Source organism: Lonchura striata, chromosome 15 (genome assembly GCF_050655825.1).
Source record: "Lonchura striata isolate lonStrDom1 chromosome 15, ASM5065582v1, whole genome shotgun sequence".
Classification (NCBI taxonomy): Eukaryota; Metazoa; Chordata; class Aves; order Passeriformes; family Estrildidae; genus Lonchura; species Lonchura striata.
The window spans coordinates 3,004,420-3,031,499 of NC_140717.1; the positions used below are offsets into that span (position 1 = coordinate 3,004,420).

Consider the following 27,080-nt stretch of genomic DNA (forward strand, 5'->3'; position numbering starts at 1 on the left):
TCTACACTGGAATGCTTCATCCTTGGATGGTTTCTTTTTTACCATCAGTGAGAACTGCAGATGAACAGCCCAGTTAAGCCACTCATCCCACTTGGAGCAGGAAACTCAAGCTGGATATTGAAGAGCAGTGATCTGCCTGGAAAGCCCTCGGGGGTTGTATATTTGGGGTGTAAGAGAGAAGCGACCCAAGACAAACTATCTGGGGTGGGGGTGCGGGGAACCTTCCTCTGTACCCAGGGTGATCTCAAAAGTCATCCACTGAAAATAAAGAACAGATTTGGGGCATGTGACAGAAAGAGGCACAGAGAGATACTGACACTGCTAGATGACATGATGGGGAGGGAAAGAGTTTTCTGGGGAAATGAAAGGTTCCAGGCAAGAGGAAGAGAAGAGCGGTGCAGATCTTTATCTTCGGGGGGGTGGGGGGAGGGGGCGTTCAGAGACGTGAATCCAGAACGAATGTAAAATGTAAAGCAAGGGATCTGGGAAGGGAAGGGCCGGGCCGGGGTATTTCAGGTGGGCAGGAAGAGCCCCGGCAGGCGCGGCCCCGTGCGACCAAGCAGACCCAAGCGGCCCGGTGTGCCCGGAGCTACGCGTGTGCCGGGACCGGCAGGGCCAGCGGGGACCACCCCCGCCCGCCCGCGGCCGGGGCGTGTCCCGCGCCCCGCCCCGGGACCGGCCGCGCTCCTCCCGCCGCGCTGGCACCGCCGCCGCTGACCAGGTAAGCGCGGGGGACCGGTCCCGGGAAGATGTGAAGCGAGGGAAGCTCTCAGTGCAAGGCCGCTGTACGGGACCGCACCGCGCCTTCGGCTGGGGGGAGCGGTCGGCGGGGGCCGCCGCTACCCCCAGGAGCGGGGGCACCGGGGGTATCGGGATTACCGGGGGCTCCTCTACAGCCGGAGGTGCCGGCGGGGCCGGGATCGGAGCCGGGGGCAGGCGGCGAGAGTGCCGCATGTCTCCGCATCTATTCTGAGATGCAGCAAATGCCCAGGAGATCAAAGCGGCATAAAAATGGGTCGCGGAAAAAAGCTGCGTTCGTCCTGAACGGGGTTTAGGTCCCTGTGTCATGTCCTCCCGCCAGCGTGTTCTCCAAGTTTCTTTCCCCCTGGCCAGAGGGGACCATGATCTTGCCTGCACAGGGGTGAATGTCTTTAAGCTGAAGAGAGGTGGATAAGATTAAATATTAGGAAGAAATTCTCCACTGTGAGGGTGATGAGGCAAAGGCAGAGGTTGCTCAGAGAGAGAAGCTGTGTCTGCACCATCCCTGGAAGTGTCCAAGCTTGACAGGGCAAGCCCACCTGGATCAACCAGGGATAGTGGAAGGTGTCCCTGCCCATAGCAAGGGATTTGGGAAGAGATGAGCTTTAAGGTCCTTTTTAACCCAAGACATTTCATGATCCTTGTGTGTTTCTTTCAACTCATGACATTCCATGGTTCAATGAACTTCATGGTCTCCTTTGAGAAGGAACATCTGAGTGTGATGAATGGAGCTGGACTGTGGTGTTATACTGTAGCTGTAAGTTGTGGAAAACATTGCCAGGATAAACTCCTTCTGCCCTGCTCCAGCTCCTGTGGGGAATGCAGATTGCTTTTGTGCAATGGGAATCTGGCAGTGACTGCACAGCAGGGGCTTAGCTGTCTGTGGTGGAGCAAATGAGAATTAAAAGTTTCTCGTGTTGTGAAATGATTTGATTTTTCAATCGGTCACTCTTCATCTGGGGAGAATTTCCAACATTTATGATTTTTATTGGCAGATCTTTATGATCTGAACCAAATCCCATGATTAATGATTTCCAGTCTAGCTCACAGAGGTGTGTGGAGAGGTGGCAGTGATAGTGCTGCTGAATGAGCCTTTAACCTGGAGCCGGTAAATTGCTGAAGCAGCAGCCAGGAAAGCAATCCTGCCTGACAGTGCTCTGACACGGCGTTCCTGCTGCACTTCGAGAACTAGCAGGGTACATTAAACGGCAGCTTGGTAGCTCTCTGTGCTGCCGCTGACACAAACTCCCGGTGACAAGGTGAAGTGCACCAGGCCACGTCACTCCCTGCCCGCATCCCTCCCTGCCCGCGCTGAGACGGGCCGTGCAGCCCCTGGCTGGGGCCGTGAGCTGCTCTCGCCATTTTGCAGTGTTAATTTTGCTTCTGTTTCTTGGGACCATTTGAAAGGAAATTACCCGGCAAAGCCAAACCCTCTGCTTTCTCCAGGTGGGTGTAAAGCAAATCTTGGACCCCACCAGGAAGTGGCTGGAGAGGTAAAGCTTTGGCAGGGAGGGCTATACCGAGGGGGCTGGGCAAACAAGGTGGAGGACACAACAGGAGGAAAAGGAGGGGTGCAGTGCTGCTCTGGGGGTGTCAGAGTTACTGTGTGTCAGCAGCTGCGGGACCCTGAAGCAGAAGCCAGGCATCAGGATTGGGATGGGTATGGAAATGTGGGAATGGGAGGGTTGGGCAGAGGTAAGTGGAAGCTAGCTGGAGAGCTATCAAGGGAGAAGAATGTGGTGAAAAGCCAGAGAGGAAAAGAGGAGGTTGGGCTGCCAGGGAGACAAGAAAATGGGGTTCCTGTGTACCAGCCCCCTTGATTTTGGCTCATCTGCTCCATGGGCAGAGGGTGGACAGCAGTGCATTGCATGTTTGCACAGTGTTACCATGTTCTGCGTGCAGCATCTTCGAGGTGGAGGGACAAGAAGCAGTGTCGTGAACACAGGCGTGGTCCCCCAGTTGGGTACTCCATTCTGGAAGGCTGATCTGCTGGTCTGAGAACCACAGCTAGGGGTTGTGGGACTCTTATCCGTTGTACTGTGATTCCTGACAAAAATGGTAACTTCAGGATGGAGACCATCTGTTTTCATCCTCATATTATTTTAAAAATACAAGCTCTCCCTGCCCTAAAATCATGCTCTCCTGTCATGCTGTCTTCTGTGTGACTTGATTCTCTTCCCACTGTCTCCTTTTCTCTTGGCAGGCAAGCCCTGTGCCCCTCCCTGGGGTCAGAGCAGGGCTGCTGAAGGTCGTGTTGATAACACAGAGTGCACAGCATGGTCTGTGGGGTGGGGGTAGAGCCTTGGGCTCCCCAGTGCTCCAGCCATGCCTGGGCTGTGTTCAGAGTCCTGTGTCCTGTGGAGAGAGCTGCATTTTTTGGCAGCAGAGTCTGGCTTGCCCTGGAGACAGGGCAATTTGATTTTGCTGAGCCAGACCTTGCTGGGAAACAAGGGGGCTCCTCATTGAGCTGATGGGCTGTTGCATTCAGAGTGTTGCAGCAGGTGGAGGATGGACCCCAGGGTGAGCAGAGAGGGGAGTTGCAGGCAACTCAGAGTGCCAGTGGGACTTTGTGCCAGTGGCTGTTGTGGTTTTTGGGAGAGTTGGTCTCTGCAGGGTGGTGAGGATGGCAGGAAGGTGCCTGTGGGCTGTGGGACACTGGTAGTGTTGCTGTGCTCAGACAAGAGCCCAAATACTGTTTCATTACCGCTCTACACCATGAGCAGTGTGGTGTGTTCGCTGTGGGGTCTGTGCTGGCTCCTCCTCTGACAGGCTTTGTGGAGATGGACTGGGACTCTGCTACACCAGTGGAAACTTGGCTGATTTTGGGAGGGAAGGAGGTGAGCTGTGGGAGAGTGCTGGTGCACCTCTGGGCTGAAGCCTGATCCCTGGCAGGAGCACTAGGGCCAGGAGGATACTGGAGCAGAGGCAGGTGTACTGCTTGGTGAACTGCAGGACTCTTGGGATCCACCCTATATAGTTTTATGAATGTCCTCTGCCCACAAAGCAGCTGAAACTGGCTGAGGAGTTGGAGATGGAAAGCATCACTAGTGGCTGGAGTTGCACCACTGAGCACAGATGGAGGAGGAGTGAGCATGAGACTGTGCATGGTGGCACTAATGTGAAACAAGAGCGAGCCTTCAGGATATGATGGAGAAGGACAGTCTGGGTGTACTCATCAAGGACAGAGGGATGTGGAGTCACCACTGTAAAGTCTTTCTAATACTGGCACAGGTATGGAGGAACCAGGTGAGGGTGTTGGCTTAGTTCTGACTAATTCTGTGGGCATCAAACTAGAGCAAATGCCCAAAAAAGTGAGAGAAATGGGCAGCCCTTGTAAGAGCACACCATTGGCTGTGAGTCTGGTGCATGGAGGCTGGTGGTGTGGCAGGGGTGTGTGGTGGGTCAGGGTGGGTGTGTGTCTGGCTGGGATGGAGCCACAGAGGGTGATGGTGGGGCTGAGGTATGGGGTCCCTGTTAGATGCCATTGTGTGTGGTGAGGAGGTGGATGGGAAAGAATGCTCTGGGTCCTGCTGATGTTCAGGACCAGGTGGACCAGAGTCCGTTGTGTCCAGGGACCAGAGCCTGGGCTGCCCCATGAGACAGACTATGCTTTATGGGGTGGGCTGGCTGTGTTGGCATCTGTGCTGCACTTTGCTTGTAGGGTGTGTTCAAAACAGGTCTGCTGCTGAGACTGCTCCATGGCTCCTGCTGGCCTTGTGTTAAAGACAATATTTTGCATGTATGGAGAATTGGCAGCACTGTAGTGGATAGGGTATGGTTTGAGATCAGGGCTTGTTTTTTCCCACAGCAGGGACCAGAGTCAGAGCCAGCTCTTCCCTGCAAGGATGGATGGTGACACCAGATGCTCTGAGGCCCCAGCTGCCTCCTCCTCTTGTGTTCCTGCTTGGGGGATGTGGAACCAGCTTGCAGAGCTGGATGTGAATAGCTGGAACAGGCACATGGTACCCTTCACTCTGCAGAGCAGACAACCAAGTTTTTTTCCAGATGTTGAGCTCAGCCCTTAAAAAGAGCAGAAAATAAATGACTTAACCTGGATTCTTTAGAGACATCCATGAAGAATGTCTCAATAAGAAAGTGCTGAGCTCTTCAATTAGCTGTAACATTGTTCTGAGTCCAAAAATTATCTGTGGGAACTGATAAAGCTCCTGAAGGACAAAGTTCTCGGGGCAGAAATAAGCAAATGTTTGCAGACAACAGAACCCAGATTCAATAAAAAGAAAATTTTATTGTATGCAGGAGCAGTTAAAAACCAGCAGCCCCTGTTCAGTGCAGAGCTGTTGGACATTGCCTTAGAAGTCCTATGCTACAAGTGACTGAAAGCTGGAAAAACAAAGCTGCCATGGGGAAGAGAGGTGGAGAGATCACACACACAGCTGGACTCCTGTCCCTGACACAGCAGGGAATGCCTGGGCAGAAACAGCCCTGAGGAGCCTGGCAAGGGGTGATGCTTAGAGCTGTAGCGGAAGGGAAAAGCTTCCTGGCACCTGTGCCAATCTCCAAGGGAGACCCTTCCTGATCCCAAACTGGTGATGAGCTGTTACCTGAGCATGTGAGCAACCCCTGTGGCTGAGCCCTATGGCTGTCATTGCTCCAGAGCACAGCACAGCTGCCTAATTCCTTTCCTTCCTCTACCTCCAGAAGTGGAGTATCTTGGGAGTAAAAATTAATTTCCAGTCTCACCAGGAGATCATTAGTGCTGCAAAGTGTTGAGGAAGTGAAATCTTTCAACTTCTCCTGTTCACATTTTTCATGAGTGCTGCATCTGGCAAATGTGTGGATGGGTAGGTCTGTGGTGGTCTCCAGATGCCAGGAATGGATTTTCTTGTTCTTTGTATACTATTGAATCTTTCCCACTGATACCCATCTAAAAAGGTCTTGTACCCTTGAGGACCCCCACATGTTAGTGGGTCCTGTCATGACTAGTGCTGTGTCCATTCTTCAAAACTTAAGGCAGAATTAGGGTTTGATCCAGGCTGGTATATCACTGTGCTCACAGCTGGAATTGGGTCAGATGACCACTAGAGACCTCTTCCAGCCTATGTTCTTCCATGATCATGGGCAGAAGGTGCAGAGCAAGAGGTGCCATGCTGATGGGCGATGAATACCAGCATAATCATGACCACAACTGCCTTGGGGCTGCCATGTTAATGCTCCCTCCATTAAAAGCTGCTGAGAGGTGTAATATCTCTTTGATTAGCCCTTTGAAACCACTTTCTTTGAGAGACAGCCACCCCAGGGCTCACAGTGCCTCCCTCTTCCTTTGTGGTTTACATTAGTTCTCCAGTACTGAGGAGTTCTCCCTTGACCTTGGGGAAGTTCTCCTCATCCTGACAGAATATCTTTTGTTGACCTATCCTTTGAGATCCTGGTGTGTGTCTGAGAAGAGACCTTCCTCATCCTCACTTGTGTGGACCTCAGCTTTCCATGGACCTTCTCCTGCAGACTGGTGATGTCAATGAAGAGACAACAGAGCATGTCCCAGATGTCCCACTTGTTCACCAAATTCCAGTGGTTCCTCAGAAACCTCCTCAGAGGTCTTCTAGGTGCTCTGCCATGTTGCCCCCAGCTTTCCTCCAGATCCTGCTGCAGAGCACTGCAAAGGAAGCAGAGAGGTCACCTGTGTGGAGAAGACAAAAGTCCTTGGAGTCTGGTTTGCTGGACTCATGGCAGAGATCATTCAGGCATTTCCAGCTGTGGGAGGAAGGCAGTCCAAACAACTGCCTGGGAATCAAGAGAGGAGAAAGGCTGGCTGAGCACCTGATCCTGAGTTCCCTGGGAGAATGAAAGTTGGATGCTGGTGATGGCAGGATGGGAACACCTATTGCTGTCTGATTTTCTTGGAATGATTGGCATGTTCCTGAGCTTTGGGAACCTGAACTGTGTCCCAGCAGACCTAGGGCTAGCTTGTGTCTGTCCCAAGAGGAGGACAGGGCAGCGGAGGCAATGCAGTTGTGGGAGGACCAGGGTTGTGCAAAGCCTGGAGGATCTGGGATTGTAAGACAGAGATGTTTCTTATTCTGGTAGCCATATTCAGGATCCTCAGGAGCTGGCAGCTGCTCTAGGACCTTTGTCTCCTCCATGCTTCTGCCCCAGGGTAGGGTCCCTTCTCTGAGAGCATGTGATGAGTTGTCACCAAGCCCCTGACTTCTCTGGCCTCACACCTGCTAGCCCCTGGTGCCAGGAGATCACATCAGTCATCTTCTTGATGACACTGAGAGCTCCCACATTACTGAGGAGAGGGAACTTGGGTCCAGGGCTTGAGAGGAGGGGACAGAGGGATGGGGAGGGGACAGAGCTGCTTTGAGAGGTGGAGAAACCCCCTCTATGTGTCCAGGGGACCAGGCAAGGAGACTTGTGCTGGGCAAGTGAGACGGGAATGAGAAGCAGCCCTCATGCCTCTTCTTCCTCTGGTGGCACCCAGGGCTGGTGTGGCCAAGGGAATGAGGGTCAGGGTGATGTCCACAAAATGGTGAGTGTGCAGCCAGAAGCTCAGTGAGAGGTTCTGGAGGAGCCTGGAGAGGGCATAGGGGCAGCTGGTGTCCATGTGCACCAGGCCCCCCTCACACAGTAGGTGGATCATGGCTGAGGGACTCAGTCAGCAGTGTCACAAGTATGTCTCTTCTCAGTGCTCCACAGAGGTCTCCAGCTGGAGCAAGCTGGGATGGCAAACTGACATCTCTGGGAAATGTCCATGTCACAGGGCATGGCTTGGTGCTCGTATCTGTGCCAGATTTCTAGCAGGTGATGCAGAATTACTTACAGCAGCAGGACAGATGCTGACAGAGGCTGCAGCTGGGTGGGAGGGACCTGGGTGCCAGGTGAGGAAATGATACTGGGGCAATAAACACAAACTGATGCTCAAGGGAAAAATATTTTTTATACTTATGGTGTACTAATACACCTATATAGTTATATAGTTGCCACATTAGCTCTTGGAAAGGATTTTGGAGTCACAGCAGAGCACTTGATTAAAACAGGAGCCTGGGGCACTGCAGAGAGCAGAAGCACAGTGCTAATAATAGCTCTGCCAGCACTGCACTGCTAAGTGGTGCAGGCTCTGGATCCTGCTCTGAGCCCAGCGGGAAGTGTGGGCTGGAGTCCCTGCCTTCCTGCCTTGCTCCTGCCTGCTTGTGACAGATGGGTGCTGTTGGCCATGTTTGGGCAGTGGATACTGGGCCGAGCCAGGTGGGCTGTCTGGTCTGATATCCCTGACTTGCACTGAAGCTTGATGTTGCCATATTTTATAAGTTTTGCTGCCGTGCAGGGGAACTGCTCATGGTCAGTAGCACTAGACTGTTTCCCATGTTTGTCCTGTTAGATAATTTTCCCAGTTTCTCCTGCTGGGGAGCAGGCTGGTGTCCCTGGTTGTATGCTTGGGCAGTGCTCTCTGTGGATGATGAGTTCTGCAGATAGCCTGGTGTAGGGGCCGGTTCCTCATGCACACTAGAGTTTTTAGGGATGGGACTAGTATGATCCTCAGCACCACAACAGTTCCCTCATAATTTGGTAGCCCACTCCTTCTTGCCCTCTCTGAGCAGATGCTGAAGGTGTTCCTGTTCAGCTGTGTGCTACAGAGTGTTGTTTTGTTCAGGGAACAGATGATGAACTGTTTCACTGAGCATGGACACCTTGCTCAGGTCAGGCTGTCACCCTTCAGGACCTAGCAAGGTTTTACAGGTGATCCTGGGTTCAGCTACATTGTGTTGTATATAGGCTTATTTCCTTATCCTAACAGAGCTTATGGCTTTGGCCATGAATCCTGCAGGATTCAGCTCCGAATCAATACCTCTGGATGCCACTAACAGTGACATGGCCCTACTGTGTCACCTGAGTTGGTCTGACAGGGGAGGGTGGTGTCTCTCTCCAAGCATCTGAGACTCAGGTGACTCTAATGCATCTCCATGTGCTTTCTGGGACTGAAGCTGGGAGCAGCCAGATGGCTTCTCCTCTGATGGCATCACTGAAATCCTACCAAGAACTGTTTTGGTTTTTGCCTGGTGAACTCTAGGAGTGGAGAAGGGACACCTCTGATAGCAAACACTACCCTCTGACCCACTTTGGGAGGTGAGGATGTCTCAGTGTTTGGAAGGGCTGGAGGGACCATCAGTGGAGAAATTAGGAGATGTGAAGTGGGCTTGAGGGAATGGCTGCAGATTGCCATCCTTAAGGTCCAAACAAAACAAATGCATCTTGGATGAATGAGTGACATTCTTGCATTCAGGAATTCTGACATCCCCCAAGTCCTTGTTAAAAACAGAGCAGCTAGAAACCAGTCCCACATCAGCATCTCTGGGAGGATTGGAGAAGTTGGAGTGATTCTCTGGTGAGACATATTTGGGAGCTACCCTTCTGCAGGGGTCCCTGCTGTGGTCCCCCATATCTGAAACATCCCAAGGGAATGCTGCAATGGTGCCAGGGCACTGCTTGCCTGGGGCATGATCCTCTCTTGCTGGCACAGTGTCCACTTCTGCTGCAGGAAGTCTACTGCAAAGATGTGGTCTGGGTTAGTGGGGACTTGTTTTGCTCCTGAGGCACCAGTGGCAGTATTTTATTATATGCACTAAAGTGTTATCCTGTATCACTGATACATCAGTGACCCAGGACTCAGGTTGCCTGGTACAAAGCCATTTTCCCTTTCTTGCTGCCGGTTCTGGCAAAGGGCCCTACAGCAGCTACTGCATGTGACATCCCCACTCTGTTTTCCCCCACTACTCACAAATCTTCCTATGTATTTATGCACCTTCCTACATGGTAGCTTTTTTTTTTTTTTTTTTTTTGCATTTACTCTTGTATAAACATTGTCACTCTACTTTTCTGGGATGCTCTTGGGAGAAGAGCTCTTCCCTCTGCATTTAATAATCCCTCTTTGCAGAGTAACAAATAGCACATGCTTGCTTTGCACCATGGGCAAAGCACCAGGCTTGTGTTCCTCTACAGCTTGGATTGCTTATTCAATGTAAAACAGGCTCTGAAGCTGCTTCTGCAACACAGCTGGGGCTTAGCAGAGGTGATGCTATGCATGGAAGGGGAGTTGGAAGTTGTGTTTTGGAGTGATATAGCAGAAAACAGAGGGACACATCCTGATATTTTGAGTTGATGTTTAAGCTAAGGAGAGAAGGTACTTGGTATCTCTCTCCTGGCACTTCTCTAATTTCTTGTCATTGTAAAGATCTTGAGGCATTTTATAAGCTACAGAAAAACCCACTTTCCCTGTCTCAAAACATAATTTGGAAATTGTATTTATCTTCCTGCCCAGATCAGAGGGCTTTTTGAAAACTATATGGCAAAACCATAGTAAATCCGTTCAATTCAGGAATGAGTAAAACAAATGAAATATACTATTTTATTGCCAGTGTGTTGGATGACTCTTTGCTGTTTTCAGTCATGGAATGGAATTGGAAAGGTTTATCTAAATTCTTAGTCTGTACCAAATCTGAAAGCACCTCAAGTCAAAGCTAATAAGAGAAACACAACTTGACTTTAAAAATTAAAAAAATCCCCAAAACCTCAGTAGTGTAAAAAAAGGAGGTTGATGCAAAATGGTCCTGTATCAAACCCCCTTTCTCTAAATAATTAATTGTTCCTAAGCCAATGGCATTTCTACATGAATGAGCATAACTGGCATAGGGGAACTTGCAGGACTGTTCAATAGAACAGACTTTTTTTTTTTTTTCAATCTCTTAATAACACAAAAACTGCAACTGAAATGTATTTATGGTTCAGTCATTATATTTGTGCTGTGACCTGTGTGTTTAGAGCTTTAGTTCCCAAAGTCAAGGCTTTAGGAAGTTATTAAAGTCTGGTCATAAATGTTATGAGGCTTTTTGCAATTAAATGTGATGACTGAATTTATGAACTTCATAACTTAATTTAGCGGTGTCTCCCAGCACGGTGGCTGTCCCCACGTCTCTTGGGTCACCGGGGTGGGTGCAGGCGACAGCGCTATCCCGGGTCTGCTTCCCCTCCATGCCTCTCGTGCCGTGCCAGCTCTCAGGGAGCATTCCTACCCAACGCAGGCGGGGATCGCCGCGGGAGCCGGGACAGCTTCTGTGCCATGCGAGGATGTGCCCGCAGCCCCGCTGACCTGCCCGCGCCCGCTGCCCGTCCTGGCCGGCACCATGGGAGGATGCTTCTCCAAGCCCAAGCCAGGTGAGTGCCCTCAGCGCCGGCCGCTGGCCCCGCGGCAGAAGTAGGTCAGCGCTGGACGCTGGCTGGGGGAATGTTAATGCTCGGCTCCTGCAGGGAGGATTACTGGGCTCTTAATCCCCTCCAATTCCTCAGTGCTCTCACTCCCAGGCAGAAAGCTGTGGGGGATTGCGGCAGTGCCACGAGGGTGGTAGGTGGGTGGGAGGGGAGCTCACCCTGTACCGCGAGGGAGTCATCTCAGCCTGGTCACACTGCCATGTTCTTCACCACCCACCTGCTTCTAACTTTCTGTCGGATCTGGAGCAGAGTTGCCCCCCGTGTGCCCCAGTATAGGTTTGTGTGACAGCATATCCCAGCACAAGATGCTGGGGCTTCAGCATCTTCCTTCTGCCACAGCTTTGTCACTCTGGCACAGCCTTTGTTTCTTTTCCTGTGGGAAGGGAACGACCTGGGAAGGAGCAGGCCAGGTCCTGGGGTTGCTCTGCTGTTGGGATTTTATTTTCTTGGTGATGCTTGTCCATCTGTACTGCTTTGGTGGGGAAAGCAGCTGTAGACATGGACATTGAGGATTCTCCCTTTGCCTGGCACATTCCTTCCATGGCTGGGATAGCTGGGCTCCCAGCTCTCTGCGGCTTGGGGAAGGTTGGGTGTTTGTGCAAGGGGCAGGGGTGGTGCCATCTGCTCAGGCAAACTGGCTGGTTGAGAGGGGCCTGGTGTGGAGGTGTCAATGCTCAGCCTTATCCTGAGCAGGCTGGGCATGAACAGGCACTCCGTGATCACCCATACTCATCACCCCTGGCAGCACTGCATGGCCCTGGCACAGGACCCCAGGGAGTGATGGTCGGTCCTGTCAGTGTTCCCGAAGCTGCCATGGAGGAGTGCTCCCAGCTCCCATCCTGCATCTTGTTTTGGCCATCTCAGAGGGAGCTTAGGGTGGCCTTGTACTTATTACTTGTGTTCCAAGGCAAGAGGAATCACAGAATGGTGATGATCAAACCCGTCAGCATCCCTGTGTAGCCATTGTGGGTGGAAAGATGTCTTTTGGGGACCTTTTCATGGCAATTTGTCTTCACTGTCTGAGGCAGAAGGGATTTCAGGTTGAAGGACTAAATGGGTCAGAAAGGCAATAGAAGTTGTGCCTCACTGTGCATCCATGGAGTGAGGTCCCTGCCTATATGCAAGGCACAATGAGAAAATAAAGGTGGCTTTCCGCCCTTAACCTGTACTATGATTATGTTATGGATCACCATGAAGGTAGTATGGCACTGGACACTCTGACCTGTAAGTGTTCTTTGTGAAAGGCCTGTTTATATGTTTTCTTAAAATGTTTGAGGAGTAAAAACTCATCCAGGAATAAATACCTTTGTTGACTAAACTTGTGACAAATTCTGCTATGAGCTCCACTTAATTTTGTATCCTGTCAGCCAAACTGTGTAATCTTGGACCAGTGTTGGAATACCAATGCTCAGCTTTCCTTAGCTGCAGATTTTTGCAGCTAAGAGAGAGAGAGATATGTATTTGCATAGCAGGGCCAAATGCCTGAAAATGCCACCCTGCAATGCACCTCCATCCCTCAGCTCTGGTTTGGATTAACATCTTCAAAGGCTTTGCACAAGCCTTCCACAGCCCCTGGGTAGCTCACCACTGGCTGCAGAGCTTCACCCCAGGCTTATAAAACCTGCATATGCAAGGAGGTAAACAGAGGCATTTGAGGATACTGATTGTTCTAGCAAAGGGTTTCACTGATGCTTCATATGGGAATTGTACAGTATTAGAGCTGAGTACTGGACTTTACTATTCCTTGTCTGAATAAGAAGCAGGGATAGAATAGAGCTATTTGCTTCATCAGTGCTGTTTGCACATGAAGGGAGTATTTCGGATGCAGCCTGAAGTGAACAAAATTGATTCAGGCACCTTTTCAAGGTGTACATGAGATCTTTATATGCTCTACCTCCTTCATTACAAGAGAGACCCTCAGTCACCCTGAGCACCCTCGAGATAACCTTGCCACTGTGCACATAACACCTTTTGATGGGCAGATGAGTGATACAAGAGCTCTGGGGAGTGGAGTCCCTAAATAGCTGTGCTGCCTGTACTGCTGGCCAGCCATGAGGTGCCAACCCCTGTCTGGATATTTCAGTGTTTACTAAGAGTTTATGTTCAAACAGTGAAGTAACCTGATGTTATCTCCAATGTTGCAGTCCCATGATGCCAGATGAAGGCCCAGTTGTCAATCTCTGCATAATTCTCTCCTTGGGTTTGTCTCAAGTGTGTGATGCATTGGGGATGAGCTGCCCAGCTGGCAGCCTCCATGGTATCCCAGCACCTGCTCCCACAGCCCAGCCAGATCTAGATAACTGGTGTCAGGAATCATCATATGTCAGCTCTGTGTGAGCTGTGGCAGCTCTGTCTCTGCCCTAGATATTGGGAGAGTGGCTTTAAAACCTATAAATTTTGATTCTTCTGCTGGGATCAGTATTTGATGGCAGGACAGTTTCTTCCCTTCACATGGGGTGTCTTGGGTTGGGCTTCACCCTTGCATGTAGGATGCATTTAGCAAGGAATGTGTTCCCTGCACACTGCTGGAGGGTGCTGGAGGGGGTGCCATTGGCTGTGTGAACTGAGCTTGACTCTGAGCTTGTCCCCAGCCTTGCTTGATACCTCCCAGTTTTAGACTGTACCATTTGCTGACAGAGCATCTGGAGAGGGAGAGCAGAGCCAGACATATTGGACATGGTGGTTTTGTCATTGGCTCTGTCATTTTTAACAGAATGATAGAATTGTGGAATGGTTTGGGCTGGTAGGTCTGCAGAGACCAAGTAGTTTCAACCCCCTGCTGTGGGCAGGGACACCTTCCACAAGACCATGTTGCTCCAAGCCCTGTCCAGCCTGGCCTTGGAAGGAGGGGAGAAGTGGTCCACAGAAATGGTTTGGAGTCTCTTTGAGACCACCTGAAGTCACTGTCATTGGGGCTTGCAGTGGGAGAGCCCAGGGGATGCCTGGAGAGTGCAGCTCTGGAAGGGCACAGTGAGCCCTAAATGTGCCCCATGGTGGTGGATTTACTCTGTACTGCTTTGGGAAAATAAACCCTACTGGGGTAAACTGAGATTTCTGGCTGTGCCTGCTGGTCTCTCCAGCATCATCTCTTGATGCATTTCTGGTTTCCACTGCTTCCAAAGCTGCTGGCACCATACAGCCAGCAGCAAATTGTTCCCTGCCCTCAGTGCTGCTCCACTGTGTGCCTGCAGACCTGAAGTGATACACCCTGAGGCATTGCAGGGTTTAGGCTGGGAAAGGCAGACACACTGCTCTCCCCTTGCCAGCGCAGCTCCTCCATCCTCTATAGCTAGGCATCTTCATCTTATTCAGACTCCCCTTGGCTCAAGTCAGGTCTTGGCTCATGTCAATTCTCTCTTCACATATTAGCTCAGTATTTTCCTGGTTTGTAGTGTTTTAAGTATTGGGTACCTGGAGGTAAAACCTTTCAATGGCCTGATATCTGTAATTTAAATTTAGCCTCCAGAAGGACTCTGAGCCATAATAGGAATCCAGTCCTGTGATCAAGAAGTATTGGGGCATCTGATTGCCTTTATTTTTAAAAAATAATGCCTGTGACCCTGCACTGCAGCCTGGCCACCTGCCAGCACTCTGCTTTGGGCTTGATGTCAACAGTTCCAGTCTCACGTCCAAAGTACCTCTCCAAGAGCAAGCAGAGACTTTGTCTAGTCCCACCAGGCTGTGAATAGTGACGGAGAAGGAATAAATTTACAGAAGATGTAATGGGATATTAAGGATTGACTGCTTGGGTGAATGACATCAAGGCAAAGCACAAGAACATCGTGGCCACAAGAGAAAACCAGCACCTGAGCCAACAGTGATAAATGGTACTGGAACATGGTTCCTGATTATATGTGAAGGATGCCAGCAGTGCTCAGTCTAAAGGCTGAAAACCTGGGCAGAGAAAAATTGGGTCAAAATTTACAGTCTGGTCAAGTGCTTGTATTTTAAATGATTCTGTGACTTTGAGAAGCTGACTCAGGATTTTCAAGTAGTGAGAGCTTGCAGTGCTGAGGTATATGTAGATATGTGATATGAGCACTTGCTAATGCTCAGCTAGTTTCTCTCCTTTTTTCTATATTCTTATAAAATATTTCCAGCCCTGGCCTTCTGGTTCTTCACCTATGTAATTGTGTATCTATAGGGATATCTTAAAAATGTGCATGAATTTATGCAAACACCTACACACACATATGTATGTGTATAAGTGATGTTGGTGGCACAGGGCAAGCATGCACACCTCTGTCTCTTTCTGTCATCTATAGCTATACCTAGACATATATACATCTCTACCTATATTTTTATCTATATCATCTATGTCTATACCTTTATGCTTGTACCCATGTATCAATATCCATATTTATTTTCATGTTTCTACCTATATTCCTGAGGAGTTGCCTACTGTCTAGATTTGTAGTCACATGCCTAAAACTTTCCAAACAGTTTGCTTTAAGGTCCATACCCTCTTCTAGCAGTTATAGGATATGACTGCCAAAGAGCTAGAACACAGTGGCCCCAGCCCCATTGTACCAGTCGGACTTGGTATTAAATTAAACTTTGTTTTATAAATATTTCATTTAAATGTCATTTTCCCTGATGGCAACTGAACCAGTTGGCTGGATCAGCTCAGGTGATACTTAGCCCTGGATTCCTGGAGGGATCATCCCTCGGGAATGCAGGTTTCAGGCCAGAGGGACACCCCATGAGGGGCTGAGAGGCATGAGAAGGAGGAGGAGATGGGGGGTAAAAATGGTTGCTGAGAGGCAAGTGGGATATGCCCCCCAGAGAGGCAAGTGTTGAAGTGTGGGGCCTGAAATAGGGGAGAGAAGATTATACAACTCTTTTTCTTTTCCTCTGGACATTCCTCTGGGTGCCAGATGGGGATGGCTGAGTGCCAGGGTCCTGCTGCTTCCTGCATATGTTTTTCTAACTGAGGAAGAAAGGAAAAGCTCAGAGCTACATTTCCATCTTCATCCCTGCAGGTTCATTTGCCTGTGAACCAGTGGACACTCCATGTGATCACCTGACCCAAATGTGCTCTGGAAAACAAAGTCCTGGGGCATCAGCTGAGTGAGAGATGGGAGTTGTTCCTTGCAGAATGAATTCACTGATATCCATGTACCCCTCACCATTAGGGCTCAGAGCCACCAGCTTTGCCCAACCTTTGTCTCATCCTGTGACATGGTCTGGCTCCACAGTCTGGCTGCAAGGATGCACCAACACATTTTCTGCAGATTGACTGTGAAATCATATGACATCAGCCTCCTGCTTCTTGGGCCAATGGCTTCACTGGGTAAATGGGTATTAATTATATTTCCAAACTCTGTCCTGGAAAATCCATGTCTGCTTCTCTCAATGCCCTAAGAAAGAGGTGCTTATGGAGAGCAGTCTCCTCACTGGGTGAAGCCAGGCTGCTTCTCTAGAGCTCCAGGAACAGATTTTCTCATAGCAATGTGGGGTTTTAATTTATAGTGCTCGACCTATTCATTTGCATTAACACCTGCAGTTGCAAGAGCACAGGAAAAGGTGATGTTTTCCATTGGTTCAGAGTTCATACACAGAAAATCACTTCCTGGATCTGTCTGTCACTACCCCAGTGAATCCTGCCCAGGTGAGCACAGGGATTTGGCACTTTGGCAAAAAGCCATGCATCCCTTGCCTTGCTGAGCAGGCACAAACAACAGAAATGTGCAGGACTCCCAAGACAGCTGCCTGCCTCCAGGGCGTGAATGGCCATGGCCACTTGCTTTTCTCCCTTCCAAAATGAATTACCTTCTCCCTGACTTATTCTTCTATTGTTCTCTCAATATTCTTGCAATAAAAGGTTTGGGACAGATGAGGCTGGGAAAACCCAGCATCCCTGTCATTCACAAGCCTTGCTGAAGAACTTGTTTTTACCCTTCCTCTGCCTTTCCTTACCTGTTTAGTTTGGTAACTTCAGCTTTTATATTCTACACAAATTTTCCTGTTCATGACATTTTTAAGATGGGGAAAGCTCAATGACTTCCCATCTACTTGAGTCTCTTCACCAGTCTCCGGCACTTTCCCCTGGCTTGCTATAGAACTCCCTGACATTTATTATTATATTAATGGCTTTAGCTTGATGAAGTCCCCGAGAGATAAAGTTATATTTTCCACTTTGTGATGTGAGAGCTCATCAGTAACTTCTGATGCTGCTGTGACCAGCTTGCCCAGCCCAGGCATGGAGTGGAGCATGGGGGTGTAGCTGGGTGGGGCTGTGGCAGGGAGTGGGTGAGCACTGCCTTCAGGAAGCTCATACTGACACAGAATGACAGAATGATTTGGACTACAGGAGGTCTTAAAATTCATCCAGTTCCACCTCCTGCTCTAGGCAGGGACACCTTCCACTATCCCAGGTTGTTCCAAGCCCCATGTAACCTGGCCCTGGACACTTCCAGGGATCCTGGGGCAGCCACAGGTTCTCTGAGCAAACCTCTGCCAGGGCCTCACCACCCTCACAGTAACTTCTGCATGTCCTCACCTGGGTGGCCAAGGAGAGTGCCTTTGCCCCGCACCGTCCCTGCTCCCATGTGCCCCTGGGTCTTCTCAGGGATGATTTATTGTCAGACCTGTTCACTGGTGCACCCATGAGAAGAATGGACCATCCTTGCTTCTCTCACCTACTGTTGAGGAGTCACTTCACACTCAAAACCTCATGTGGAAGTAATTTTGGATATTTCTAGTTCCTTATTAATTGGTCTCCATTTAATGAAGCAGCTTTATGCATCATGCATGTTGGCTTTCTCTTTCAGTTAACATTACCTACAAACAACTAAAGGGGTTTTTGAAGTCTGTCTGAGCCCCAGAGACCTTGGCATGCCTCATATGGAGCTGCCTGAAGCTGTTTTCCACTAAACAGGACAAGAACTGTAACTGAGAGGTTGTTTTGCTTTCAATAATAACTATATCTGCTTTCAAGAATATGCACTTTATGAAAGCAAAGTGCCCGATGCAGAAAGCATGGAGGAATAATGGGCTCAGTAATCAAGCCAAGCTTGATGTTAAATGTTTTATCTTCTAAGTCAAGCCAACAGAAAATATCTGTTTTGATGTCTGTTTCCAAGTTCAGGGAAGGAAGGAGTGATAGAACAGTGAACAGCAGCAAAAACTCTGGCTTTGTTTTAACAAAGGTTTTGGGTTATTCCTCCAGTTGAAGTGAAAATTGAAGTTGTGATACCTGAGAAGGAAAGAAGCAAGGAGGAGATGTCACCCAATGGGAAAGCCAGCCCTCTGATCTACAAAGTCAATGGGACTGCCCGGCACTACCACCTTGAGGAGCATCCAATTGCCAGCAACCCCTATCACAACCCAAAGGATGTGGTAGAAGCATCTGTGTGCCACGTAAAGGACTTGGAGAATGGACAGTAAGTGCCCAAAGTTTTTGCAGATAAAACTCAAGAAACTTTCTAACCTAATCTGAATGCCCTGTCTTGTTCTTTATGGTTGTTGTAGATGATAATTTAACTTAGTAAGCTTTTATTATCTTAAAAAATTACATCATGGGCAAGTGACAGCTGTTTTTACCAGAAGGTCTTCTGTTCCCTGCAGGATCTGCACTGGGACTTTTCTCTGAAAGAGGTGATGCTGTGTAGCAGAATTTCTCAGAAGTCTCTGCTCAACTTGTGCTAACCGGCCTAGACATTTTTAAATAAATTTATAGCCTCAGTGATTTTACAAAACAGCAGGAGCACATGGTTAGAGCTGATGGGGCAGGTCATGTGCTCCATCCTGTCTTGTAGTGCCTGGCTCTTTCAGCTGAGCTCATCAATTTGCTCTTGCAGATTTTCAGATCTTTTACAAATGAGAACACACTTCAGCTGGGCACACTCAGTGCCCTGATTTAATATTCTGAAGTCTTAGAAGTGCCTGTCCCAGTCACTGTGCTTTACAGGTGCCTCTTTTCTGGGAGTTCCATTGATATCTCAGGTTCCATTGACATCTCAGAAGGCTCCATCTGTAAAAGAAAATAGTTTGAAATAGCTTTTGTTCCACTGAGGGAGCAGTGTAAGGTGTGTGGGTCACAGCAGTAGTCTGGCAGCTGTTTGCTTTAAATTGAAGTATTGCCTGTGATGGTATCCAAGAACAATCCATGTACTATGGGCTACTTTGTGCTAAACTTAAGGGCACATAAATTTCATGGGCCGTAAATTAATTTTCTTAGGTAAATTTATCCAGGAATAAATGGGGTTTTCTTCCATTGCAATGGGAATTTATGTATTATACTATTCTACAAAGGGATGCACTGGACTCTGTTGGATTAGATCTTCTCATGATGTGGAGCATTTGAGGTTGCTTGGCTTGTATCCTGGTTCCAAATGGGACAAGGTTAATTTTTGCAGTAGCCAGGAGGTGCACAGCCAGGACCTAGAGGTTATTCTATACAACCTCATCTCATTGCTGGGGCAGGGGGAGAGAGTCTCTTGTGGGAAGAAGTGGTTTCTTCTGGTTGAGCAACTGTGGGGGACAGAGCGTGGTGCACAGGATGGTGGGGTAATGCTGATTCCAAGGCACAAGGAGTGCGGTGGTGAGCTCTGAGCTCTGGGTGAGCATTTTGGCATGTAACTCACTCTCTCTTTTGTACACTCTGCTTGGAGAGGTTGGAGATGCTGCCTGTGGGAGGGAATTCCCTGCTACCACTGGAGCCCAACCCAATCCTGCTTCTTCTACTGTGGGGTTAGCTTTTTGCTTGGGATAGCAGGTACTGAACTGGGACCTTATTAACACCTACCTCACTAAAAAAAGGGCTTTCGCCATCTGCTCAAGAGCCGGGCTGCCATGGCCCCACCCTCACCATTCTTTGCCACCGCTCTGGGTTTTGCTGCTCTGAGCCTCGCAGCCCCTGCCCTGCCGGGATGCCATTCCAGCTGCAGCTGCGGCGTTCCATATATCTTGTCTACCCCCTGGGGATGTTTGTGCTCATTCAGGCGTTCAGCTCGCTCTCCCCAGAGTCCTGCCAGGGCCCTGGGAGCAGCCTCCCCTTCCCAGCCCTTCCCTGGGTCTTTGTGTCTGTTGTTCATGCCAGAGGTGTTGTTCGCTTGCCTTGGCATCCATGCTAGTAAAGAACTGCTGCTCCTTTGCCCATATCTTTGCCTGAAAGACCCTTAATAATTTGTAGGGAAGGGGGTCATATATTCCATTTCAATGGAGCCTCCTGCCCTCCTTAGCAGACCTGTCTTTCAAGCCAAGATACAAGGGAATGGGGAAGAAGACAGAAACTCTCACCTCTGGAGGTGTTTCCTGTTAAGTGTGAGAGAAAGGTATTCTCTCAAAGATGTCAGATGCCAGTGGATGTAGCCAAAAAAACACCAGCTTTGTCCCCACCAGCCAACAAAAAGGACACAGGCTTTCCCAGGAACTATGGGTTTCTGGAGGATGTATATTCCAGAGTACAGCCAGATTGTCAGCCCTCTCTATCATGTGCCACGGGAGAAGAATTATTTAGAGGGAGGTCTTGAAGAACAAGAAGTCTTGAAACAAATTAAACAGGAGATTGTTGATTCAGTAGTCCTTGGGCCAGTCACAATAGGACAGGGTGACAAAGCTGTGCTCTACACCATAGCCAGGAAGAATGGTCCTTCTGGAGCCCCTGGCAGAAGGTACCTGGGGAGACTTGAGGACAATCCCTGGGGTTCTGGAGTCAGGTATGCAGAGGATCTGAGGCCTGTTATACCCCAAACGAGAAAGAGATACTTGCAGTTTGTTAAGAAGTTTGATCTGCTTCAGAAGTGATCAGCACTGAAGCACAGCTTCTTCTGGCACCCCAGCTATCAGTGCTGGGCTGGGTGTTCACAGGTAAAGTCTCTGCCATACATCATGCCACTGACGTTACCTGGACTAAGCGGATTGGTGTGATCACACAGAGGGCTCGGATAGGAAACCCCAGTAGCCCTGGGATCTTGGAATGTGAGAACCCCAGCCTTGTTTTGGGGCCACATGTGGTGGTGAAATTCCTCCTCCAACCCGTGCTTCCAAAGAAAAACTCCGCAGGCTTAGCTGTTCGGTCTCAAGGCAGTTTATTGCTAGTTATCTAACAGATTATGTTCTTGGACTGCAGCTATTTGATCAGCGGCCTGGGTAGAGGCACACACACACCCTGACATCCTCTCTATCTGCTGTCTTCTTCGTCTCTCTCTCCGCCCAGGGTTGCTGCTATCTTTTATAAGATATATTACGTATAACATGTTTACAATTATTCCCCAATACCTACTACCTACGTTGCCAAGTGTTTTTCTACTCTAAACCAATCTGTGAGTGCCAACATCACCAAGAACATGGAGGCAAGGAAGAAGAAGGAAGAAGGATGGGTTCAGCCCACTTTCCTCCATCTTAGAACTTCTGACCCCCATGTACAAAGCGAAAACCCCCCTGTACATGTGCTAAAACCCCCCTGTACAATACTAAAAAAATTTCCCCTCTACTTTGTAACTACTTATACTATACTATCTAACCTTTTGTGACTGCTTGTTCCACCTCCAAAGTTGGTAATTCATTCCATGGCTCAAACTCAAAATCACAGCTGTTTTTCAGCTGTCTGCCAGGGTCTAGAATGCTTCTGACCAAGGCCTAGAACCTCTAAAAATGTCTGAGGGACATTTTGAGTTCCCACATTGGAAATCATCACAAAGTGGCCCTAAGGTGAAAATTTCAGACTGTCTTCAGAAGAGGAGGAGGAGAAGGTGACATGTGCTGAGCAGGCCCCACCCATATTATCAGCTGCCTGAAAATGAAGAGCAATGTGCTCTTTTCACTGACAGGTCCTTCCTTATTGCAGGAATGCAATGAACATGGAAAGTTGTTGTATGGGGCCCTACATGGTGAGGGACAAGGTGGATTAAATCAGGTTGCAGAGTTGAAAGCTTTTCAGATGCCTTTAGATATTGCTGAGTGAGAGAAATGGCTAACACTACCTCTACAATGGCTTAGGGATAGTAGCAAATGCTCTGTGGGGCTGGCTGGAATGAGGGAAAAAGACCAACTAGCAGCACAGAGAGAAACCCATCTGGGCTGCTGAACTGTGGTGAGACATCGGTGCCTGGGCAGAGGAGTTGGCTGTCAAAATCCCTCATGTGGATGCACATGTCCATAAGAGTCAGGCACTGAGGAGTGTTGCAGCAATGGACAGGTGGATTGAGCTGCCAAGAATAAAGTGTTTCAGGTAGGTCTGGGCTAGCATCATAAAGGTGAATTATTTCTGGCTTAGTGGCCCCATAATACCTCAGGCCATCAAGGAAGAGATGCAACATGGTCTCATGATTAAGGGGTGGACTTAACTATGGACACTATATCCTGGGTAATCCATGATTGTGAAAAGTGTGCTGTGTTCAAGAAGGCCAAGTGGGTAAAGCTCCTGTGGTTGGGGGAGTGGTGGTCAATGTAGGTATGGGGAGGCCTGGCAGTTTGATTGCATCACACTGCTGCAAACTCACTGCCAAGGCAAGCATTATGTGCTGACAGTGGTAGAAGACATGACTGGGTGGCTGGAGACATACCCCATTCTTTACACCACTGCCTGGAACACCATTTTGACCCTTGAGAAACAAATCCTGTGCAAACACAGCAGGACTGAAATAATTGAGTCAGACAGTGGGACTAATTTCAAAAATATCCTTATAAACACCTGGACTCTGTTAAAACTTTGGAGGAACTGGACTTATTAACACTGGTCAAGATGTTACACCTTGCAAACACAATGTGTTGAGCCATATTCCCTGTCATGCACCAGTCCCTGGGAAAGTGGAATGGTGCAATGCACTGTTAAAAACTACATTATAATGAATGGGTAGTGGGACCTTCAAACACTGGGATCTACATTTAGTGAAGGCCACATTGTCAGTTAACACCAGAGGGTCCACCAATTGAGCTGGCCCTGCCCAGTTAAAACCTCTGTGTACTGTAGAAGGGCATAAAGTCCCCGTGGTGCTTGTGAAGAATGTGTTAAGGAAGTAAGTTTGGCTCCATTCTACCTCAAGAAAAGACAAACCCATCTGTGGGATTGTTTTTGCTCAAGGATGTGGATGCCTTTGGTGGGTGATACAGAGAGACAGAGAAATGCAATGTATCCCTCAAGGAGATTTGACATGTGAAGGTGTGGGTGACCCACTGCCACCTGTGCAGGTGAGCAGTGGCAGCAGGGCTGGAGAGGAGCAGGGCAGAGCAGAGGAAGTAAGTTGAATTGCCTTGATGGAGGAGTGAAGAAAAAGGGGGAGACTATCTTGGGAACTAGTGGTTGCACAGGGAGGGTTCTGTTCCAAGGTCAAGATGCAGCCTTACCTGGTCTATGGAAAGTGTCCCTGCCCATGGCAGGGGGTAGAATGAGAGGGTCTTTAAGGTCCTTTCCCTCACAAACCACCTGTGATTCTGTGAATATCTAGATTGACCGGGGAGCAGGGAGTATGATAGACAAAAAGATTTGGAGGGCACTTCTGGCTGCAGGGAAGGTGAGGAAGAGCTGGCTGCAGTGTGTGAGAACATACTTGGCTGCAGGTGGCCGTAGCAGGGAGCTTTAGTTCCTCAGCTAAAGCCAGGGCTAGGAACTGCCATTGGTCTGGCAGCTGGTGCCATGTGCATCAGGTGCTGCAACATGCTACCAGTGTGACAGCAGACACGCCAACACTAGATGCTTTAGGTTGAGAATAGGTGTTTTCTAGCAGGCTGAGTGCAGATCAAGATAGAAGTGCTGTGAGATGGTCCCATAGCTCATGTAAGCAAAAGGTCAAGCCAAAGGAGTCCCCTTGTAGTGGTACCCAGAGTGATTTGCTGGGATGATTCTCCCAAGGAGTGTGCTGGGCAGGGGTGTGCATGGGCATGGCATCAGCACAGGGCGCTGGCATGAGGCTTCGGGCAGCACTGCCTTGCTTTAGTGGAGTCTGCAAGCACGGAGTATGCTTTCTGCCCAACCTTTATGTCTTTCTATTACCAGCACAGCCTCAGCAGTACTGAGGTGCAGAAAGATACTGGAGGATAAACTGGTGTTATTGTACCCATCCAGTCTCATGGCAGGATAACTGGAGGGACAGAAAACAACCCCCCAGTGCTCTCACACCTCTCAAGCAAAGGTCTTTTGCAGGCCAGAGCTGAGATTTAGCTGTGCTTCCTGAATGGGGAGTGGGGTGGGAATGGGGAGTGGGGTGGGACAACAGGACTTAAACAGGAGTAAACAGCTCAGCAGGGAGCACGGCAGTGTAAATCACTCTCTGGATTACTCTGGAGTGAGTGCAGGATGGGAGCCTTGCAAGTGGCTGTGTGTTGGTTTGAAGACACCAGGTCTTGTTTTTGATTCTCTCAGTTCACACAGTTCCTTGGGTAAGCTGTAAATTCTTTAACTTGTGGTATCTTCACAGGGAGCTATGGGTGCCATTGAACAGGTTTTATCAGCTGAGGAATGCAGCAGGACTTGTACTGCTCCATTCCCCTTGTGCAGAGGGAAGAGCTCCAAGTGCTGTGTCGTACTCGGGGAGGGAGCAGAGCTGCATCTCTGAGGAGCTAGGTGGCCAAATTAATGGGGCAAAGGGCAGGGGTGGTGAGTTCTGCTGATTTTCACCCAAGGTGGCAAGGAAATTAGGAAATTGAACATTTATCATTTGAGAGTTGATGCAGATGAAGTACTTGCCCAAAGTCTGGCTTGAGGTGGGTTTGAGGGTGGAACAGAGGTGTTGGTAGGCTGAGCCCTGTTCTGATCTCCATGGCTTCAAAGCAGAGTGGGGCAAGTGTCTTTGTAGCCTGGGGGCAAATAAGGGGATTGAGTTGGGATGTTATCTGAGAAGGAATGAGCACACAAAGTCTGCCCTATTCTTCTGAGATCCTGGAACCTGGTGTGCATGAATAGCATTTCAGAATCACACATGGCCAGTGACTTCCTTGAGCAAGTGGGGTTTGCTATGGCTATGGTTATGTGTTTGGCACCCCAAAGGCAATGTGCTGGGATAGCTGTGGAGAAGGTCCTCTTCATGCAGTGGTAGCAATGAGGATTTCCAGATAAACATCAAGCTGTGTAGGGATAGGCTTTCTGGCTGGAAGAGGGGAAGTCTCCAGGGAGCATCAGCTCTGTGTTCCCTGTCCAGATCCCTGTCTGTACAAAACAAGAGCTGTCGCATAATCTCTTACTTTCTTCCATGGTTAGCTCTAAGACTGCTCTGGGAAGCAGATGCTGATAGTTATATTGGAAAGAGCTTCAGTGCCTCAGGCAGACCATGTGTATTGGGAAAGGGAGCATCTGAGAGGTGAGCAGAGACAGGATGTGCTCAGAGGAAGGTCTGATGGAGCTGGTGAAGGCACACTGAGAGGGCAGAGAAGTAAACATCTGCTCAGTGCAGAGCAACATCAGTGCCACTCAGCAACACTTGGGCACTGCTCTGCACAGCTGCAGAAATGTCTCTGCCTAAGGTCTGGGCAGGTGGAGCAGTGGAGGACTCAGTGCTGGACCCTTCTGCTCCCAGTCTCCAGCCTGCAGAGAGGATCAGTGAGCAGTCTCCTGGGAATGACAGATGGTTGAAAGACTCGTGCTCCTGTAGATAGGGCCACTGACCAGTGTAACGTGGCTACCAACACAGCCTGCAGGGCATGGGAACTCTGGCAAATATAAGCATGCCTTGAAGCTGCCTGCAGTGCAGAGCCTGTGCCCAGCCAGTCTGCAGCAGGCAGAGCCAGAGTTTTTGGGCACCATGGAGGAGGCACAAAATCTCTGGGAGATGCTGTGGACAAGTTCACCTGCATGTGGGTGGTGCAGAGGTATGTATTGCTCAGTTTATCTCTGCTGGGATAGAAGGCTATGGAGCACCTCTTAGACAACCCAAGGGTGGTAGAAAGGATTTTCTAAAATGCTGCTTTTCAGTGCTAGTGGCATCATCAATCACTCATTCAGCAGAGGGGTGTGCGCAGTAGCTCTTTCTGGCTTGCAAACAAGGTGCTTGATCAGCAAAGAGATGCTTTTGGCCAGGATGGGGCTGAATCTCAGCCTGGCTTAGCTGGTCAAAGAGGGATGTTTGGCCCAGTGAGCCTAAAAACTGTCAAGCTCAGGGTTGTAAACAATTCCTGCTCTGCTAATCACACTGTGATCCAGGGTACCACACCATGGAATCATTGAATCAGAATGGCTGGGGTTGGAAGGGATTGTTAAAGGCCATCTGGTCTAACCCTCTGCCATGGGCAGGTGCACCTTCCACTAGACAAGATTGCTCAGAGCCCCGTCCGTAGAATCACAGAATATTCTGAATTGGAAGGGACTAAGAAGGATCATACAGTCCAATTCTCAGCCGTGCACAGGACACCCCAAAAATCCCACCCTGTGCATCCAAATGCTCCTGGACCTATGTCAGCCTTGGGGCCATGCCCATTCCCTGGGAGCCTGGGCAATGCCCAGCACCCTCTGGGGGAAGAACCTTTCCCTGATCTCCAGTCTGACCCTCTCCCGGCACAGGTTCATGATGTTCCCTTGGTAACTGCTCTGTACTTCCATTTGCCATCAAAGTGTTTGGCTGAGGCATCAGTGACCAGATGTCTTTAACTTCAGAGTATGATTTAACTGCAGGAACACCGAGTATTGCACTAGGCTAATGTAGCTGTTGCAAAGCCAGCATATCTGGGATCATGGTCTGTCTGTAATTTTGCAGGTTTTGTTGGCCCTTCAGTTATATCTATTAGACCTGTGATTCCTGAGACGTGCACAGCATGTGTGCGGTGTTGGTCTTTGTGCAGTCCCATTTTGTGGAGCACAGCCCTTCTTAATACTGGCTAACAGATTAAAAGGTTTTTGGATTTGCAGATTGGTGCTGTTGATTTTTTTATAGTTTAAGAGCTCAAAGATAGTAATACCTTTTCCCAGTCAGAGTTTATCTGTTCTCAGGATCTTCTAATGCTGCAGAACTGAACCCTAATGGTTGTTTAGGTCTGTGTGGGCCTTTCTGGAACGTGTTACAGTAAGTCCCATGTTCAGCAAAACCCCATTCAGCTCTTATAGGATCATTAGAATAAACTGCCTCAAGTGATGAATATATTTTTAACTCTTCTATTAGCATTTGTAAAGCCTTTTCTGACTATCAAGCCACCACTCATTCTTGCTTTTGTTCATGAATGCATGC

At 49.1% G+C, this 27,080-nt stretch overlaps 1 protein-coding gene across 10 annotated transcripts in view; it reads left to right on the forward strand.

Annotated features, from left to right (window-relative positions):
• The window catches only part of AIFM3 (AIF family member 3), a 102,823-nt gene that overhangs the window by 25,414 nt on the left and 50,329 nt on the right, over nucleotides 1-27,080 (forward strand). For 8 of the 10 annotated variants that reach the window (XM_085592839.1, XR_014958624.1, XM_077787098.2 and 5 more), the window contains 2 exons: nucleotides 10,797-10,929; nucleotides 18,155-18,368. In XM_085592839.1, the coding sequence (XP_085448965.1) occupies nucleotides 10,797-10,929; nucleotides 18,155-18,368 (347 nt within the window). Of the gene's footprint in view, nucleotides 1-527; nucleotides 722-811; nucleotides 2,206-10,796; nucleotides 10,930-18,154; nucleotides 18,369-27,080 lie in introns of those variants that run through there. The other 2 variants (XM_085592840.1, XM_085592841.1) reach the window with 2 other exon arrangements.